Genomic DNA, 19,910 nt, shown 5'->3' with positions numbered 1-19,910 from the left:
GAAAATGGAAAGAGAAGCACAAAACAGGGAGAACAGAAAAGAAGAGGAGGGGAGAGGAAAAGCAGACTTTCTAGAGACTTTGGTTTAAAAAAAAAAAAAAAAGACTTAAGGAGGAAAAGAGCATAATTGAAGACCTAGTAACAGAAGAGATAGGGGAAGGCGTGCAGGCAGAGGGAGGCTGCCAGAGGCCACGCGTGGTTTGTTGTCATCACAGCCCTCGCCTCACTGGTAAGGAAACTGAGGCACAGAGAAGCTAAGCAACCAGGCTAAGGTCACAGAGAGCCAGAATCTGAGTCCAGGGCTGTCTGAGCCTGAATTTTGTCCATAACATTGAGCTCAAATCTTTTTCAGACCTTTAACAACATAAAATGCGAATCTACAATAATCTCAATGTAAAAATATAATTAAAAAAATAGACACATATAATATTATTACTGATGTCCTTTATCAATAAATTAGCACGGATTCCACCAGAGCCCTTCAGCCACCGCCTCCCTGTGACCAAGGCTGTGGATATGAAGGAGGCGGCTCGCAGAGTGGGTCCTACAGAGACAAGACATATCTTTGGTTGGCCTCATTAAATACCAGGTTCTGACCAACTGAACCCACTTGCCACAACCTATAAAAGTACTGTTTGACGGCCACGAGCAGACCACCTGGGAACTTTTAACTATGCCAGGTCCAAAGGTGGGCCACTGAGGGACCCGGACACTGACAGGATGAAGCATGAAGGTGGCTGCGTGCACCACACAGAGGGTAAGTCACATGGAAGAGTGGGTCACGGAATACAGGGGGAAGACAAGGGGAGAAAAGGACAGAGAAACACACGCCAGAACCTGGACGAGAGGGGAGCAGGGAGCAGAGAGGAGGGGGAAGGACAGAGAAGGAGAAACCGAGAGTCTAAGAGCGAGAGCAGCAAAGAAGGACCCAGATCCAGACAGGCGGGGAGCAGAGCCCTAGGGGCGTGCAAGGACAGCTTTCTTAGCGCAAACAGTAGGATTTGAGCCTTCTCTGTGGTGTGAAAAATTAAAACATCTAGAACTAGAGTCCACTGATGAGTCTGGGCTTCCTCTTCCACAGGATTCTCTTCCACTCTTCAGAGTGAGCTGAGATGCCTCCTGGCTTCTTGGCCAAGATGCTCCCCAAGGCAGGCTGTGTGCTGTGCCAGTCGGGGTTACCTGACACCCTTCTCCAGTGGCTTCCCTTTAGTTTCTGTTTGCAACCAGGTCCCCTAGTGGAGCCTAGGCTGATGCTGGCCAAAGCGAGGTTCCCTGCGAATGGCAGGATTTGTGGGAGTCAGGGAAGTACCTTCCCTTTTAAATATGCATTTCCCCTATGGCCCAATATGGTATCTGAAACTCCATGAGTTCAAGTCCTTCTTCTGAGTTAAAACATAAATAAATGCCCATGGAAAGGGTCACACATCAGCTGCTTTTGTCTATTTAAAACCAGGCAAGGACTTAACTGATTAGATTGTCTCCCAGATTGAAATGAAACAGGGACCCACAAGAAGGACATCCTTGGGGTGGGGGTGGGGGGTGGCGGGGGGAGTGGGCAGTGGCGCTCCTTGGAGGACAGAAGATGGAATCATACGATGCTTCTTGGGGGAAGCCCCATCAGTGAGCAGAGCAGGGACCTAGAGGCAGGGAGCTAGGCGTCCTCTGGGCAGCCAAGAGGCAGAATAAGGACACAGGATGGTTAAACAAGGTGGCAGCTGTCAAAAGAGGAGAGAGGAGCATGGGAAAAGGGAGTTTAAAAAGAAGATTAAAAATACATTATTTTCCAATTGCGTCATTTTCTCAGGACACACCACGGAGGTCAGGATGACAAAGGTGGCCCTGGTTGCTACTTGAAAGTACAAACACACAAAAAAAGAACCCTATTCAAGCCCTGCTGCCCCCTCCTAGTGCACAGGAAACCAGTTCCAGATATCTGCAACTCTTAGAAGCAGAAGCCCTTACGGTAATGATGGGGCAGCCTCACTATTGGATGACAGGGCAGACAAATAGAAAACGGCGAAGGAAGAGGAGGTGCCTCCTCCTGGCCCCTCCTCGGCTGAACAGACGGGTTTCCATCCTAATCACGACACGGCTATCCAGAAAGCACCAAAGTGACCTCAGTAACTCTTCAAGGTGTTATCAGGTGTCCCCTTCCACTGACCAGTGAGACTTGTCCTTGGACATAGAAACTCCAGGGATGAATGGCAGAAGTTCCAGAACCCCAAAGGCCACATGACTTTCCTTGGGGAAATTAGCCATCAATATTAGTCTCGGCAGCAATGATCGAAGACCAAGACTTCATGAGAAACGTATCTGAATCTACGGATTCTTCTGATACAGACGGGTCAGATGTGTCTGGGAAGATCATGGGGCAGGCAGGATGAGAGCTAGACTCTGGCCACCACTGTTTTCCCCCACCTCGCTGAGCAGTCGTGGGGCCCTGCTGCTTTGCCTGTGCCCCTCCTTGGCCCCCAGGAGTGCAACCAGAGCTGCTGCTAGTGACGACTTCAACTGATGCATCCCACTTCTCTCCTGTTTGGTTTTGAGGATTATGCATTCACACATCCTGCCCCAATTCCTGTCTCTGGGCTCCAACCCCGGCATCCAGACCTTTCCTCCTCTCAGTATCAACGCTGCCTTCCAGAACCATCCGTCCAGGGTAGGAGACCCTCTGTCATCTCCACTCAGAGGGGCTGCAGGGGGAGAGCTGTGGCAGAGAGATTCCAGGCAAGCGGCCAGTCTGGGTCAGGGGGAGGAGAATTAGTCACAGGCTCACAGATGTTAGAGATGAAAAGAACTGCAGACACACAGCTCACTCATCCATCCCACCTTGCGAGGTAGGCCCCTTTCCAGGAACATAAGTCCTGTTCCCATCCGACTGCAAAGGCTCTTTCCTCACAGTGAAGTATGTACCGAGTGCACCATGAGTGCTCCGTGCTGCCCCAACCACGGGACGGGGAGACGGATGGACTGTCCTCTTCAGGAAATGGCTGTCACACCTCAAGAACGCCATGCCTCTCCTGGGTGCTGCCTGCATCCACCCTTCTCTCTGTCCCTCCATCCCAACACAGACACCCTTGGCACACCTGAATACCACCCTTGCCCATAAACAGACCAGTCTCTGATCATCAGGGAAACTAACAGGGAAAGTGTGGGTGTTGAAGGCCCAGCAAATAGAGAGAAACGGCATGAAGGGGCTCAGGAAGCAGCCTCTGATTACCACCCCCAGGAAGGTGATACCCTCTGAGACTGGTCCAAAGTAACAGCAGTCAGAGGAGCCTGGCGGGCTACAGTCCACGGAGCCGCAAAGAGTCAGACAGGACTGAGTGACTAACATACTCACAGCCACAGTCACAGCTGATTTTTCTATGACTATTCGGAAAGTAGGAAGAGACCATTTTCTCCACGACCTATAGCCATCCAGGGCAGTAAAGCAAAAATATTCCTCCTTCTTTGTCAAATTCTCATCTGCTGAGATGGAATCTCAGACCAATGTATATCTGATTTCACATTCTCCAGACACACAGCTAGCTAGAAAAACATAATCCTTCCAATCCCCCAAAACGTCAGTGAAGAGTCTGATATGATCAAGGACTCAAATTCTGGGGTATCCACTTGGAAGTGGGTGGGCTTGAAGGGGGGCAGGTCCACACTGGAGAGCGGAGACTACAGTCCCTGGCACCCCCAGGCTGGGAACCAACCAGCAGTTTTGTCCACCCTCCCGTACCTCTCTTAAAAGAAAAAAAAAAAAACCAAAACCTCTTTTGAACCCTTTTTTTTTAAAGTCTTTATTGAATTTGTTATAATATTGCTTCTGTTTTAGGTTTTGGCTTTTTGGCTGAGAGGCATGTGGGATCTTATCTCCCCAACCAGGGATCAAACCCATACCCCTGGAAGGTGAAGTCTTAACCACTGGATTGCCCGTTCTGCTTCTTGTCTCTCATCTCAATCTCTTCTCTCCTTCAGAGCTGTTATCTTGTTTGGAGCAGTTAGGTCCTAATCAAGACCGACTAGAAGAAAAATCAACTTTAAAGGTCAAGCTCCAGCTGGTCGCTCTCTGGGCGGCTGGGATAGTCACCTCACACAGGCTAAGCTGGATGTTTCAGGAAAACCAAGTCCATGCTAGTGACCCCGGGCAAGTGCAGCCCCCCACTGAAGTCCCGGAACGTCACTCTCATCAGACAAGGGTCCTCCTTGTCACCCTGCCACTGCCAGCGCGTGACCATGGCTGGCCACTTTCCTTTCCAACCCTCAATTTCTTCATCTGTAAAGAAAAAGAACAATCCTACTGTCTAAATCCCTGGGTTCCTTTGAGAGTTAAACTGGCTAAATGTAAGCAGGCACTATCTCATATAAGGTGTAGCCCTAAATTGTAGGAGGTATTTGTTTTATTCAAAGGGGGAAAGAGAATGAAGCTGACTTCTTCTGGAACTCCAGATCTAGTCCTCCCCAGTCTCTCAATAACCAGGGAAAATCTAGAATCAAAATACATCCCAAAAAGCATGTTAATTACTTCCGGACCAAGACAGAGCCTGCACTCTAGCTGAAAGGCGGGGGCAAGGGCATTGGAGCCTGGTGTCTGATGGCTGATTGTCCCCGCCCGTGCCCCGCACCTTATAATTTTCACATTCCTCCCTCCCTTCCAACTTTCTTTCCTCTTCTCACTTCCTTTAGCTTCTTCTCATTCTTCTCCAATCCCTCGTCTTGCTCCTTAAATGTTACACAGCAGCCACACGAATACACTGCACTGGAGACCACAAAAATAAACTCAATGGAGAAACCTTAACCCATCACAAAACTTTACAACCTAAAAACACGCCATGTTCTACTCCTCAGTGGTACCCAAACCTGGCTGTGCCTCACAGTCCCTTGGGTGAAGTTTGTGAAAATTGCCATTAGTGGGCTTTATTCCAAACCTATTAAATCAGAATCCTTGAGTATGGGATCAGAGATGCTCTACTTTTAAATAATAATAACAATAAAATTTTAAAGTTTCTCTGTTGCTTCTAAGTTCAAGTCAGTTTAAGATCATAGACTGTACAACTAAACTGCAAAACTCTATCAAGCTCCTTTCCCCTCTTTTCTTTGATGATTTTTTAGCTCCTTCATTCCCATCGCCCTCTCAACTTATGATGCCATGTGGCTTTATTTCCTGAGAATTTACTATATTTGCTTTCATATGAGCAATGAGAACTCAGAAATGGTAAGAGAAAGAAAGGCAAAGGGGTTGGAGGGAACCGGAAGGACTACACAGATGAGGACCTTTGGAGGCAGAAGGTGTGAGAATGCACATGGAGGGCAGGTGGGAATAAGAGTGACAGGGAGGGGGCAGGTGTTGGCAAGGATAGGTGGGAGGGGTGGGTGACAGCATGGTGGAGAAACTACAGTGAAGTCTGGCTACAGTGGTCTGCTGTCATGGCAACACGATGCTGAAAGACTGAAGGCTGCTGCTCTCTACAACCCTGGACCACATGTTCTCAAGGCAACAGAATGCATCCAGGACACATGGTGGCCAGCCATGACGTCTTAGGGCTGTGCCAGGAATCCTCAGCCCAAGGCAGGCTACACTGGCTGTGCCATTACACTACCTCCCACGCTCAGTGCCCACACCCTTCACCCCCAAATGTTGCCCTGGGTGCTCTGTTCCCTGTGGCACTGTTCTCAGAGCCAGAAGCCCCATTCGGAAAGGGGGGAAATTCTGTTGGGCTGCAATGATGTCGATGCAAATCCAGGAACTGGCCACTGGCCACTGGGAACTCTATGAACTCAAAAGGACAGGAAACTACTTAGGGAGAGGAAAGCCAATCTCAATGTTTCTAATTTCTTCCATTGCAGAGCTAATGTGTTCCCAAGTTAGTAAACATATTTTGTAAAAACAACAAAACTACATCACTGGTACATATATCAAGAGTAAATGACGTCCAATTCCAGAGGAATTTGTATTCAATCATACCAGAGATGATAATAGCATTGATTTATTAAAACCAGGAGTGTTCCTAACAGAGTAATGAGTCCTGTAAATGTTATTTTCTTTTCTTTCATAATAGCTCTTTGAAGTTGATGTGTATTAACCCCATCACAGAGGTGAGAAGAAACAGATCACAGAAGTCACAGAACAAGGCAGAGGTCACTCAGCTTCTGAAAGATGGAGCCAGGGCTGAAAACGCACCAAGGTATATGTCCCGTCCAGCACACTCTACTGCTTCCAACTGAAAAGATGCTAAGTCAAGTTACACTGCTCCCTTCTTACACTTTCTAGAATGAATTAAAAATACCCATCTTTCTGCTAAGACTCAGATTCTCGTGTTCTTCTCATACAAATCTCAAGCGCCACCTCCTCAGAGACCTTCCCTGACAACCCTAAAACAGCCGACAACATCCCTTTCTGCTATTTTCATGAAAACAGTCACCACTGCCTGAAATAACACGGTTCCATTTATGCGTTTGTTTATTGTCACTCAATATACCATGAGGACAAGACCTCTCTTATGGACTATGTCTTTAAGACCTTGAACAGTTCCTGACACCCAGCAGACACTTAATAAATATTTTTGGAATGAATGAATAAATCAAGGAGAAAGGCTGTTGTTTGCTAAAGCAAGTTTCAAAATCCCTTCCTTCTACCATTGGAAACTTAATTGCACTGATTAAATTTCCTTGGTGTTACCTGGCTGATTTGCATGTCGCAGGAATTGCATATGTTTATCTTTCAAAACTTTTTGAAAATGTTTGTTTCTTTCTGTATCTCCCTTTGAAAGAAGCTAATAAAGTCAAGATAATCATCAGCACCCATCTGCTTTGCATGATAAAAGCTTTGCTCTGCCACCCCAGAATGCACCCTGACCTGAGACTGTCCTCTTGCCATGACTGATGGAGATTAAGTGGATGTGAGTGCCAAGATATTGACTGCTGGCATCTGGCAGGTGTGAAGAATGGAAGGATGAGAGACAGCAGCCTGGACAGAGATAAGGAAGGTAACTTGCCAGTAACCAGAGATGAATCCTAGCATCCATTTTCATTTGGGTTTAAAATATTTTTAATTGCTACTGACAGCTGTTGCACTGAAATAATGAATCCAGCCACACATGTAAATAAGTGTATATTAAGGACTAAGCCTGTACCAGGTTATATGTTAGGATCTGCAGATACAAAAAGGAAAATGACATAGTCCCTTGTCCTCATGAAGCCTGTAGTTGAGCAAGACAGGAAACTAATAAAAAATGATGGCGATTCATTACAATTGTGATGAAGATGATGAAAAGTATGAAATGAAAGAGCATAAAGGGGAAAGAGGCAAAAATTTTTATTTCAGGGGAGAGAATAAGAAAAATCTGAAAGCAGGACATTGGATGAGGAGGGCAGCCTAGGTGAGATCCTCTGTCCTGAGCACTGAGGAAAGATACAGGCAACCAACCGTGGCGGGAAACACACACACATGCTCACGTGCACACACATATGAGTGCACACAGAACAGAGAAGCAAAAGCAAACCCAAGGAGACAGGAGCACAGGAAAGGGTGCTCAAGATGAGCCTCGCTGCCCTGAAGTTCCACCAGGGCAGAGCTGCCTAACTGTATCGCCTCACCTCTCAGCACCGCCCCGGGTCCCAGGGATCCAGAATGTATGAGCCAGTCACCACGGAGCTCGGTGAGCTCCGATCCTGTCGTGGATGGCCTGCGTTTATATTCATATCACTATAGTCACTCATGTATTCAATGGAGACTTACTGAAAAGCTCTCACAGACCCACTCTTACCAATTCCTGCTATTTACCAGGACTTTTCTAAGTGCTGTTTAATGGCTTTACCTAATAACCTTAAGAAACAGGGTCTATATTTACCACCATTTTATAGATGAGGAATCCAAGATTCAGAGAAGTCAAGTTATTTGCCAAGGATCACACAGTAAATGGTGGAGCCAGGAAACATCCAGGCAACGAGACTCCAGGGCGCCCCTCTTCACTGAGATGTTGGTGTTACCAGATTCCTAGGGCTGCCCTAAGAGATGTATCACACACTTGGCAGCTTAAAACAATAGAAAAAATTTTTTTCACGGTTCCAGAGGCCAGAGCCTAAAATCAAGTGTCAGCGGGATCATGTTACTTCTTTTTTTAAAAAAATACTCTTTATTTTGTATTGCTGCTGCTGCTGCTAAGTCGCTTCCATTGTGTCCGACTCTGTGCGACCCCATAGATGGCAGCCCACCAGGCTCCCCATCCCTGGGACTCTCCAGGCAAGAACACTGGAGTGGGTTGCCATTTCCTTCTCCAATGCAGAAAAGTGAAAAGTGAAAGTGAAGCCGCTCAGTCATGTCCGACTCTTTGCCACCCCATGGACTGCAGCCTACCAGGCTCCTCCACCCATGGGATTTTCCAGGCAAGAGTACTGGAGTGGGTGCCATTGCCTTCTCCGATTTTGTATTGAGGTGTAGCCAATTAACAACGTTGTGATAGTTTCAGATGCACAGCGAAGAGACTCAGCCACACATACACATGGATCCATTGTCACCCAAACTCCCCTCCCAGCCAGGCTAAGTAATTCCCTGAGCTCTACACCAGGTCTCTGTTGATTATCCATTTTAAATACAGCATTGGCTCCAAGGGAGGATCTTCCCTGGCCTGTTACAGCTTCCGGTGGTTTGCTTGGGTTGTGGCTAAATAACTCCAGACTCCACGCCACGCCTCCCCGTCTTCCATCTCCTAGAAGGACATATGTCACTGGACTTAGGGCCTGTCTGGCTAATCCAAGATGATCTCATCATAAGAACCTAATTTCCATCCATAAAGATCCTTTCTTCAAATGAGGTCACATTCACAGGGTCCAGGAGTTAGCACACACATCTATCTTGGGGGCCAGCATTCAATCCACTGGAGTGTGTATAGAGAGTATCCATTATTATAACTGCTAATCATGTAATAACAGTTGCCTGTTGTTATTCAGTCACTAAGTCATATCTGACAGAGAGTCAGCGATGTTATCTAACCATCTCATCCTCTGTCGTCCCCTTCTCCTCTTGCCCTAAATCTTTCCCAGCATCAGAACTTTGCCAATAAGTTAGCTCTTTGGATCACATGGCCAAAGTATTAGAGCTTCAGCTTCAGCATCAGTCCTTTCAATGAATATTCAAAGTTGATTTCCTTTAGGATTGCTGTCCAAGGGACTCTCAAGAGTCTCCTCCAGCACCACAATTTAAAAGCATCAATTCTTTGGGAACTCAGCCTTCTGCATGGTCCAATGCTCACATCTGTACATCACTACTGGAAAAACCATAGCTTTGATTCTACAGATCTTTGTCGGCAAAGCAGTATCTCTGCTTTTAATATGCTGTCTAGGTTTGTCATAGCTTTTCTTCTAAATTGGCTATTGCTATGCACCAGACACTATGGCATATGCTGGGAACGCAAAAGTTAGTAAAGCCTGGCCTGCACCACAGTGGGCCCATTGTACAGCAAATGAGACAGATGAGGAAACAAGATGGGTTATCATAAAGGCCCTAAAATAGGGCACAGGTGAAACACAAAAAATCAAAAGAAGAAATAAGAAAGTCTGTGAAGATCAGAGTCAGAAAAGGGTGCACAGACGTGCCATGATTTCTCTTGGAAAGTGAGCAGGTTCTTCAGGGTGGACAGGAGAAGAGGAGGCCCCAAGCCAGAGCTGTAAACCACCAAGGACCAGTCCAAGGAGCGGTGACTAACTCAGTGTGTCTTCATGACATGGGAGGGCCAGGAGGTGAAGAGGAAATCCTGGAGGAGTGGCCTGGGACCACATCCCAGAAGGTGTCCTAGTCTCAGCTGTGCAAAGCCAGGGGAAAGTTTTAAATGAAAGTGTGTCACAGCTGGATCTGAGTTCCTAAAGAATCACACAGGTAATCTGCCGTGTGGTGAGAGGCATAGAGGGCAGGAGTGCTCAGAGGGCAGGGGACCCACAACAAGGCTTTATTTATTTATTTTAACTTTTTATTTTATGTCGGAGGATAGTCGATCAACAATGTTGTGACAGTTTCAGGTGGACAGCAGAGGGACTCGGCCATACATATACACGTATCCATTCTCCTCTCAAATGCTGAGTGTCTTGGCATTAGCAGTAAAGAATCTGCTGGTCAATGCAGGAGATGCAAGAGACTCGGGTTCAATCCCTGAGTTGGGAATATCCCCTGGAGGAGGAAATGGCAACCCACTCTAGCATTCTTGCCTGGAAAATTCCACAGATAGAGGAGGCAGGTGGGCTATAGTCCACGGGGCCACAGAGAGTCGGACACAGCTAAGTGCACACACATTCTCCCCCCAAACTCCCCTCCCATCCAGGGTGCCACAGATTGAGCAGAGTTCCCTGTGCTATACGGTAGGACATTATTGGCTATCCATTTTAAAAAGCAGCATATACATGTCGATCCCAAACTCCCTAACTATCCCTTCCCCTCATCCTTCCCTCCCTAGTAACTGAAAGTAAGGCTTCTGTACTGTTTGCAGGAGGAACTGTCCTAAGGGGAGGGGAGGGCCCGGTCAATTTCCAGATTGGTCAGTTGCTCCCTGCTGCTTTATATAGACGCCTCTCTTTCCCTTGTTCATGTTCTTATCTTAAAGAAGTTTTTTAGCTCTCTCCCATCTCCCCCTCCCCTGGCCGTCCCTATTCTGGACACACTTCCCGCTTAGTCCCCTTGTTGGTTCTGAGCCTCTCCTCCACCCTCCTACTCCCAGCGATCCTCTCCTTGCTAACAAGGCTCATCTCTTAATTTCCAGCCCAAATCACTCTCTTCAACCTCCAGTCCCAAATCCAGCTGCTTCCCAGACACGTCCCCTTCTGTGACCTAACCATGTTTCAATCCTACTCAGCCTCATTCCTGCTGTCACCAAACCTGTGACAAATCTCACGACTCTTGTCATCACATTTGTAACAGCACTAAAAGGGTCAACGGTGTTCAGTGCCGCAGAAGGTCACCAACGACCTGAAAAGCCCATTTGGATTGGGCATCTTGGATAAAGGGAAAGATGAGGACGTGAAAAGGGCAATTTCAAATGAGCATTTAAGGAATTTAACTATGAAAAGAAACAGCGAGGGAGGAAAACCTGGGGTCAAGGAAAGCAGGTTTGTTTATTTATTGATATGACAGTGATCTGAACAGGTTCAATGAGGGCAAAATTGACATTTTGGGCAAGACTATTCTTGACTGGTTGTACTATCCTATGTACTGCAGGACACAACATGCCTGGCCTCTGGGTTCTAAGCACTGATACCAGGAGCACGCACACCACTAAGCTAGAGGGCAGATTCCAGCAAGGAGGAAGAAGTGGATAATTAAAAGGAAAAGGGACATAACTGACAAGCCAAGGTCCTAGTTCTGGAGGACACATGCCAGACCAATGGCACAAAAGTAGTTTGGTATGAAGGAGGAGAAATGACAGATGAGAGATGCTGAGCCTTAGAGTTACACAAATACTGGTTGTATTCCCAGGTGATCACTTAACTTCCTTTGAGAGATACTGCTGATGAACCTCAAAGCTGGTCCCAACACTTGCCCCCTTGCCACTCTATCAGTGAGCCTGCAACCCCCACGGGGTGGCCATGTGATAAGATACGGGGTCGTGAGATCCAGGATATGGGGAAGACTTTCCTGATTTAATAGCCACCTCTGCCTGTCCCTGCTTTTGGGTATGAGTGGGATACCTAGAGCTAGAGCAGCCTCCTCATTTCCATGATCAAAATGTCAAGAGAACCCCAGAAATGAGCCCTGACTTCCTCAGTGTGTGGACTGGGAGTTTTAAAGTCAATCAAAAAAGTTAAAACTTCCAGACCCACAAGTTTTCTAGCTACGTGACTTTGGCCACAATACATAAACTCTCTCTGATTTCTTTTCCCTGTCAAATGAAATAATAATACATAGTTCATAGGTCGGCTTAAGAATTAACATACTCATTAACACCATGCCCGGCACAAAGTTGGCATCTGATGATATCAGCTTCGTTACAGTCTTGTCCCTCCCACCTCTATGTCTTAATTCTGCCCATCCCCCAAGAGTGTTCTGACACCACCATTTGCTCTTGAAGAAAGAGCAAGAAATACCAAATGCTGTCCCAGAAATACCGTATCACAAACAACTAAGAAGCAAGGTAAAACCTCCAAGTCACTGAAACATAGGGAAGAAGCATACAGTGGGCTATGAACAGCCTGGCCATCTTGGTTTCAAGATTCTGTTGGAGATGGAAACCTACAAGAGCAGATGGAAGCAGGAAGACTATTTACAGCAGGGGTCTCCAACCTCCTGGGATCTAACGCCTGATGATCTAAGGTGCAGCTGCTGTAATAGTAATAGAAATAAGGTGCACAATAAAGAAATGCACTTGAATCCTCCTTAAACCATCCCCCCACCCCTGATTCCATGGAAGATTGTCCCTGATGCCAAAAAGGTTGGGGACCACTGATTTACAGGGTCACACACCACCGCTGGCTCAACCCCCTCCAAGCCTATTTCCATTAGGCAGGGGGAGGAGGAAGGAACCTAGAGAGAGTGAGAGGAGATGGGGACGGAGGAGAATACGGGCTATCTTCCTCAGCCCAGGTGGGTTCCAAAGCGTGGCTCTCTACCCAAAAAATTAGAATGCTAGTCAAAGTATGACTTCTCAGCCAAGAAGTGTAGGGATGAAGGAATCATAGCAACAGATGCCAGAGTAAGAATATGTTCACCTGTCCTTCAGGGAGGAGCAAGGTATGGAGCATGACACACATCTTAGTTACGGTTCTGTATCTGATCAATGCATCTATTTTCAGACCCTGATCCTTTACTCAGCGGCACTCTGGCTCTCTTCCATTCTTGCAGCATTAGAGCCTGGATCTTCTATTCTTTGGCCTGATCCTACTGCAAGTCTCTCTTTCTGGGTTCCTTCCTACAACCCTCCCAAGCTCTTTCATTGGTCCTAATGATAGTGACAAAGTAGCTGTCAATGACTGTCATTCCCTATTGCCACTTTTTAATTCCTTCACCTAAAGTATCTATTTGCCCAGCACTTTTCCAACTATTTTATTTCATTTTATCTTCAAAATGTTGTAAAGTGAGCAGGGCAGAAAACAAAATTTAAATCTTATAAAACAGAAGTATCATGGAGTATCCATGAGTATCATAAAGCTAAAGCAATTTGTTTGTCTCAATTCCCAAAGCTCGTAAGAGTGGAGACTGAAACAACTCACGACTTACAATTCTTAGTGCGGAGCTTTGTTGGGCCGAATTGTATAAATAGAAAGCACAGGCTTCATAATAGGTACTTCTGGGATCTGAATCCCAGTCCCATTGCTCATCAGCTGTGATATCTTGGACTAGTTACTTAACCTGTCTGAGCTAAAATCTGAAAACCCAAGCAAGAGTTCAGCAAATCAGCAGAGAAACCTCCTGGAAAGAAATGAAAGTTTATGTCTAGCTTCAGTTCATTATTTGGATTCAGACGGGCATCCTAAATCCAGCATCTCAGGGAGAATAAAAGCAATTATAACAAAGGCAAAATAAAATCTACACTTTATTCTCAGGTGGGGAACTGCCAAAAATCACCTCATACATTTTTAAATGGGTTCTGCTACTATTCTAAACAGTCTCTTGCAACAAGCGCCTAGCAGTTCTTTCCTCGTTACAGTTTTCCCTTAAATGAACGTGCCCCTTTTTGGCTGGCCCTGTAGGGGCTACATCACGGATGAGTCTCGGCCTCCCTGGTGGGGTGAGACTGGAGCTCCCACCACACCTCAGAGCCCATTCCCAGGTTTTCACCTGAGCTGTCTCCTTGGTTGGTCTGCAGTTCTATATAATTGGCTATGATTCTAATCAATTCCCCTCCTGTTTCATGAAGCCATCTCCCTTTCTTCTGCTCCATACGCCCTTCAGCTTAGCCTACTGAATGCTTTGCTGGACACTTAGTGAAGCACCTGCTCTGTATGACCTCATTTAATCTTCAACAACCCTGTAATAGAATACATTATAATCCCCATGATACAGACAAGAAAACCAAGGCTTAGAATAAGTGGTTGGTGAGTTGGCCAGATCCTCACACCTAGCAAGTGATTATTAAAACTGCTCTGACTCTGAATTCTGAGCTTAAAAGACCGCTGCTCCACCAGCTTCCATGCTTTTTTCTGCCGTGGTACAAGAGCATTTCCTCAAAGGGAAAGTACAGCACTAATTAATATTTGTGATAATTAGCATATGCAAAAAACGTGAGCTGACCAGATGCTGAGCTCACGTCTCCCTACTTGTGCCAAAAAGTCTTTATAACTCCATGTGCTACCTTCCTTCCATCACAGACTCCCTGCATCGGGAATTTCATCCTTGTAAAGCAATCTTCCACAAAGACACGTAATAAGTGAGCTGTATTTCAAACAAACAAAAAACCGAGTCAAAACAGTGGCAATTTCCTATCTCTTAGAAGAAGAAAGCAAAAGAGAAGGCTTAGTCACCATCCTTCAGGTGGCAATTGCACCTTCAAGACTACTCCTTACATGCAGTAAAGCTGTATTTCTTGGATTTTTCTGCATTCGTTCCACTTTCAAATGCGTTGCCCTATTGCCCCCATAGTTGATTCAGTGTTGTCAAACTCCATGTCTCCATTCTATGTTGGTAAAATATGGTCATGGTACCAAAAATACACTTCTATCAAAAAAAAAAAAAAAAAAGCTGGCCTCAGAATGTGAAGTTATTTTATTTTTGAAACTTGTCCCCAAAGCTTATTTCTTGGAGATCTGGGGGCCTCTTTCCATTTGCCTTCCACTCAACCTCTCCAGCCTGTGAATGTCCCTCCTTCCCAGCTGCCCACAGTCTCAGTGTTGCTGCCCTTGGGGTCCCAGTGGTCCTTGGGCCCCTCCCTATGCCTGCCGCTGCAGTCGCCCCCTGCCCATCGGGGCTTCTTGCCCCCGGGACTGAACCTTCAACCCTCCCACTTCTGTGGCACCAGGACTTCCTGCTTGCTTCTTTCTCCTTTTTCTTCTTTCTACCTGCCTTTCAGAAACTTATTTTCAGGTCCAAAGTCAATAAGATATTACGTAGGCTATTTTGAGGGAAGTGCATAAAAATATAGAGAAGGAAATGGCAACCCACTCCAGTACTCTTGCCTAGAGAATTCCGTGGATAGAGGAGCCTGGTGGGCTGCTGTCCATGATGTTGCACAGAGTCAGACACGACTGAAGCGACTTAGCATGCATGCATGCATTGAAGAAGGAAATGGCAACCCACTCCAGTGTTCTTGCCTGGAGAATCCCAGGGATAGAGGAGCCTGGTAGGCTGCTGTCTATGGGGTCGCACAAAGTCGGACACTACTAAAGCGACTTAGCAGCAGCAGCAGCAGCCTAAAAATCATCACCTACCTCCTTTTTTTGATGGAGAGAGAAAAAGATAAGATGGGATTTGGAGGTGTGACTGTGGTGTGAGGGGAGGGTATAGGGGGTGAATTCTCATTACAGTGACCCAGAAGAGGCCTCCTCACTGGCTTCCATCTTGCGTTTTTACCCCTGGAGCTGGTAGCCAACGGGCCCCCTACAGAATTATGCTACTCAATGGCACCCCACTCCAGTACTCTTGCCTGGAGAATCCCATGGACGGAGGAGCCTGGTGGGCTGCTGTCTATGGGGTCACGAAGAGTCGGACATGACTGAGCAACTTCACTTTCATTTTCACTTTCATGCATTGGAAAAGGAAATGGTAACCCACTCCAGTGTTCTTGCCTGGAGAATCCCAGGGACTGGGAGCCTAGTGGGCTGACGTCTATGGGGTCACACACAGTCGGACACGACTGACGCGACTTAGTAGCAGCAGTAGCAGCAAGCTTCCAGTATTTCATATCTCATTAATCCTCTCCTCTAGTCAGACTCCAATATTGCCACAATGAATCAAGCAATGGATCCCCTGTCATGAGATGACATCTCCCATCACTAGGTAACAGAGGAAGAAGTAAAGAATATCATGGTATGTGAGACCTTAACCAGCCTCTCCATTCTCTTGAAAGGTCATCAAGCACATGGCCTATGGAGCCAGCCACCAATGTTAAAGTTCCGGATGTCACTTACTAGCAGCATCATTTGGGAGGTTATTCAACCTTTCTGAGCCTGTTTTCTCATCTGCTAAATGGAAATTAATAATACTACTTTAGCTCACTGGGCTGTTGAGAGTGTTAAATAAGATAATGCAGGCAAAGCAATATGTGCCCAGCACATGGTAGACACTCAAAGCACCTCGGATACATCAGTGAACAAAAGAGGCCAGTCTCTCCACACCACTGCATCATTCCTCAAATTATTACACTGTTATTATTATGCATTTCTAAGAGACGTAACAAATAACTGCAAAAAAGAGACACAATCAACCAGTTTAGCCAACAACCTTTTATACTGGGGAAGGCTGAACCTGAAACAACATAGGTTGCACAAAAGCCCGCAGATGCTAAATCAATCAATCATTTCCACCTGTCTTGCTCTCGCAGTAACTTTGCACTTATTTATCACTCAAAAATTTGTCTCATCCATCTTGGCATTCTTTCCATGCATATTGTGCCCTCAAAATACCACTGCTAAAATATAATCTACCAAGGACCAAAAAAATCTTCCTAAAGTAAAAACCTCAGTAAGTTTGGCTATGTGTGCTTATGTGTGACTAAGTCACTCCAGTTGTATCCAACTCTTTGCAACCCTACGGACCATAGCTCACCAGGCTCCTCTGTCCATGGGATTCTCCAAGCAAGAATACTAGAGTGGGTTGCCATGCCCTCATTCAGGGCACCTTCCCAATCCAGGGACTGAACCCACGGCTTTTATGTCTCCTGCTCAGCAGGCAGATTCTTTACCACCAGTGCCATCTGGGAAGCCCTAGTTCTTGCTATAGTATAGTATAGTGTCAGTCACTCAGTTGTGTCCAACTCTCTAAGCCCACCAGGCTCCACTGTCCATGGGATTCTCCAGGCAAGAGTACTGGTGTGGGTTGCCATTCCCTTCTCCAGGGGATCTTCCCAACCCAGGAATCGAACCCAGGTCTCCTGCATGGATTCTTTACCAGATGAGCTACCAGGGAAGTTTTTGCTATGTTAAAGTCACTTAGTCATGTTTGCCTCTTTGCAACCCCATGGTCTATACAGTCCATGGAATTCTCCAGGCCAGAACGCTGGACTGGGTAGCCCTTCCCTTCTCCAGGAGATCTTCCCAACCCAGGCACTGAACGCAGGTCCCCCGCATCGCAGCCGGATTCTTTACCAGTTGAGCCACAACGGAAGCCCAAGAATACTGGAGTGGGTAGCCTATCCCTTCTCCAGGGGATCTTCCCAACCCAAGAATCCAACTGGGGTCTCCTGCATTGCAGGTAGATTCTTATCAACTGAGCTATCAGGGAAGCAACTTTCTGCTATAGTCAGTCTATAATTTCCATTCTGTTCAAGTTTATCCCACTTCCCTTTACATGGGCTCTTAGTGGCAACATTTTTCTAACATCCTTACCCGTGCCTTTATCCATGCGAATGGGACAATATCTTTCTCATATGGTACTGAAGTTCCTCCACTTAGTACTTTCCACTTGACCTTTCCTAGACTGAATAAAGGAAGCTCCTAAACAGACGTGAGTCCTCTCCGCCTGCTGCCAACAGATGGCGATAGGGATCATGCAAGGTTATTTCACTCTGTTAAGCCCTGCACCCTGATGGTTCTCTACCTGCCAAGTTGCAGGCTTACAGTGTCCGTGCTAGGTTTTGAGATGTTTGCAAACATCATTAACCCCACAACATGTCTTTTAAGTACAAAACTGAAGGCAGTTTTGAAAATGACATTAAGAAGTTTAAGATGACAATGCAAAAGTAGAAACACTCTAAGAAACCAAAGTGATACAAAACAAATACTGCATCTGTGAAATGAATCATTCTAAGATGATATGCTATGATATGAATGACTATGATATGAATGACTGCAAAGACAATATGTATGTGAAAATAACTGTACTTAAGCAATAAGCAGTAACCATTGTATAAAGCAAGGAAAAATAACTAAGCGAAAAATGTAAAAACAAAACATAACTACAGACAAAACACTTTTCCTGCAGTTAGAGGGTAAGTATCAGTGTCACAGGATAATTATTTTGTCATGTGACAATCTAATATTAATGCAGCAGAGACTATGATTTATTTGTGGCCTTGCAGCAGTGGTTCTCAGCCTTAACTGCACACTAGAATGATCTGGGGAGCTTTTAAAAATCCTGAAGCCCAGACTGTGCCCCAGAACCTCTAGGGGTAGGACTCAGGCACTGGTTGTGCAGAAAGCTCTTAGGAAATTCCAATGTGTGGTCAAGGTTAAGAACCACCACCTTTCAAAGCTCAGCCTGCGGAAAAGCACAGCTATGACTGGTTCTATGGATTAAAATCCATTCATATGTGCAGACTGATGCGTGTTGAGCCTCGACACCTTAGCAAGAAGTACTTCTTGAGGACATCTGTATCTCCAAGGAGATAAACTATCTGCCTCAAGGGATTTTGCTTTTTAGATTCCAGAAATTGGTATGGGGAGAGAAAGGATATTATCAAGGAAGAACAGAGTTTGGAAGGAGCTATTCATTCATGTATTTGAAAAAAATTTATCACCGAGCTACCAGCTTCAACATCTCTTAGCCATTTCGGTAAATTCATTTACAAACGAATGGACACACAACCCGTTCAAAACAAAAGGAGCTTCTAGACACAAGCACCTTGCACTCGCTTTAATCTCCAAACAGTTAGACTAGCTCCTGGACTGTCCCCTCACCCAGCGCAATCTGGTTCCCCTCCATCTTTCATAACCAGATTTGGCATGTAAACAAATGGATCATTTAGTTCTCACACACAGCCCTCAGGCTCTTCTCACCGCGACCCACTTTTACCTTGTCCGCCATTATCATCGAGGAGCCCCCGTGGATGCCCAGGATGGGGGTGAGAGTCTGGGCTGAAATGAAGTCAAGGATCTGGGCAATGGCTTCCTGGTCTGTGTCATCAGCAAACACCACCCCCTGGATCTTCCGGTCGGACATGAGATCACAGATGCGGGTTATGATGCTCTTTGGGTCCGTCTCGTTCATGGCCACCAGCTCCACGCGGGGCACCACAGAGAGATGGTGGAAATCATCTTTCTCGTGGGCGTCCTTGATGGCCACCTCGTCTGAAGTGCCCACGAGGATGACAGCAATGCCTATGCTGGGCGGGCTCTTCTGAGAACGAGCTCTGCTGCCGGACACGGCCAGGACAGCCAGCACCAACCAGAACTTGGGGGAACAGCACTCCGCTCTGGGCTTCATCTTCAACTCGTCGACTCCCTGGAAACATACACACACACAGAGGTTAAACTACAACCCACACTGTCTGGGGAGAGGCTGGATACTTCAAGTCAGGGAACTTATCTCCTTCTCCTGATCCTCAAACCCAACTTTTATCTTCTAGTTTGGTTTCTTATCTCTTGTGTTTGAGCAGTAGAGTAAGAGGGGAAAAAAAAAAAAAAAAAACTTTCCCAAAGCATCAGAAATCCTTGAGCAAGACAGTAAGAGATGTTATTGCTTTAGCCATCATCAGCAGACAGGCAGGGACAAGCCATGGAAAGAGGATGCAAGCAGTCCAGGCAGTCACGCCAAGTATACCAACACAGGATTTTCCAAAAAGGGGTCTAACTGTTGCTGTGAGATCCCTGGTACCCCAGTCACAACCCATCCTTTAATGGCTCCTGAGGCCAAAGGATGGCAAAGGCCAGGCAAAATGAGCAGCAAAATGGGGTCAGCAGAGGCTACCAACAAAACATGACCTGGAGCAGCCAGATATAGGAAGCTACAGACACTGAAGCCCCCATTCTTGCTACCTGGACTTCGTATTCACCTCAAAGAGGAAAAGAGCCTGCAGATTCTTCAGCAATCCATCTGGCTCTTATTACTAAATCAAAAGCAACCCATACATG

The 19,910-nt window shown here is 46.2% G+C and overlaps 1 protein-coding gene across 1 annotated transcript in view; it reads right to left on the bottom strand.

Moving 5' to 3' along the window:
• The window catches only part of GRIN2B (glutamate ionotropic receptor NMDA type subunit 2B), a 355,273-nt gene extending 336,010 nt beyond the window's left edge, over positions 1 to 19,263 (bottom strand). The window contains exon 1 of the mRNA XM_068970887.1: positions 18,853 to 19,263. Within this exon, the coding sequence (XP_068826988.1) occupies positions 18,853 to 19,263 (411 nt within the window). The remainder of the gene's footprint in view (positions 1 to 18,852) is intronic.
• Between the last annotated feature and the right edge of the window lie 647 nt (positions 19,264 to 19,910).

This window comes from Capricornis sumatraensis, chromosome 4, assembly GCF_032405125.1.
Source record: "Capricornis sumatraensis isolate serow.1 chromosome 4, serow.2, whole genome shotgun sequence".
NCBI lineage: Eukaryota > Metazoa > Chordata > Mammalia > Artiodactyla > Bovidae > Capricornis > Capricornis sumatraensis.
Note: the sequence above shows the minus strand (reverse complement) of the source record. Positions and strands in the feature narration are given on the sequence as shown.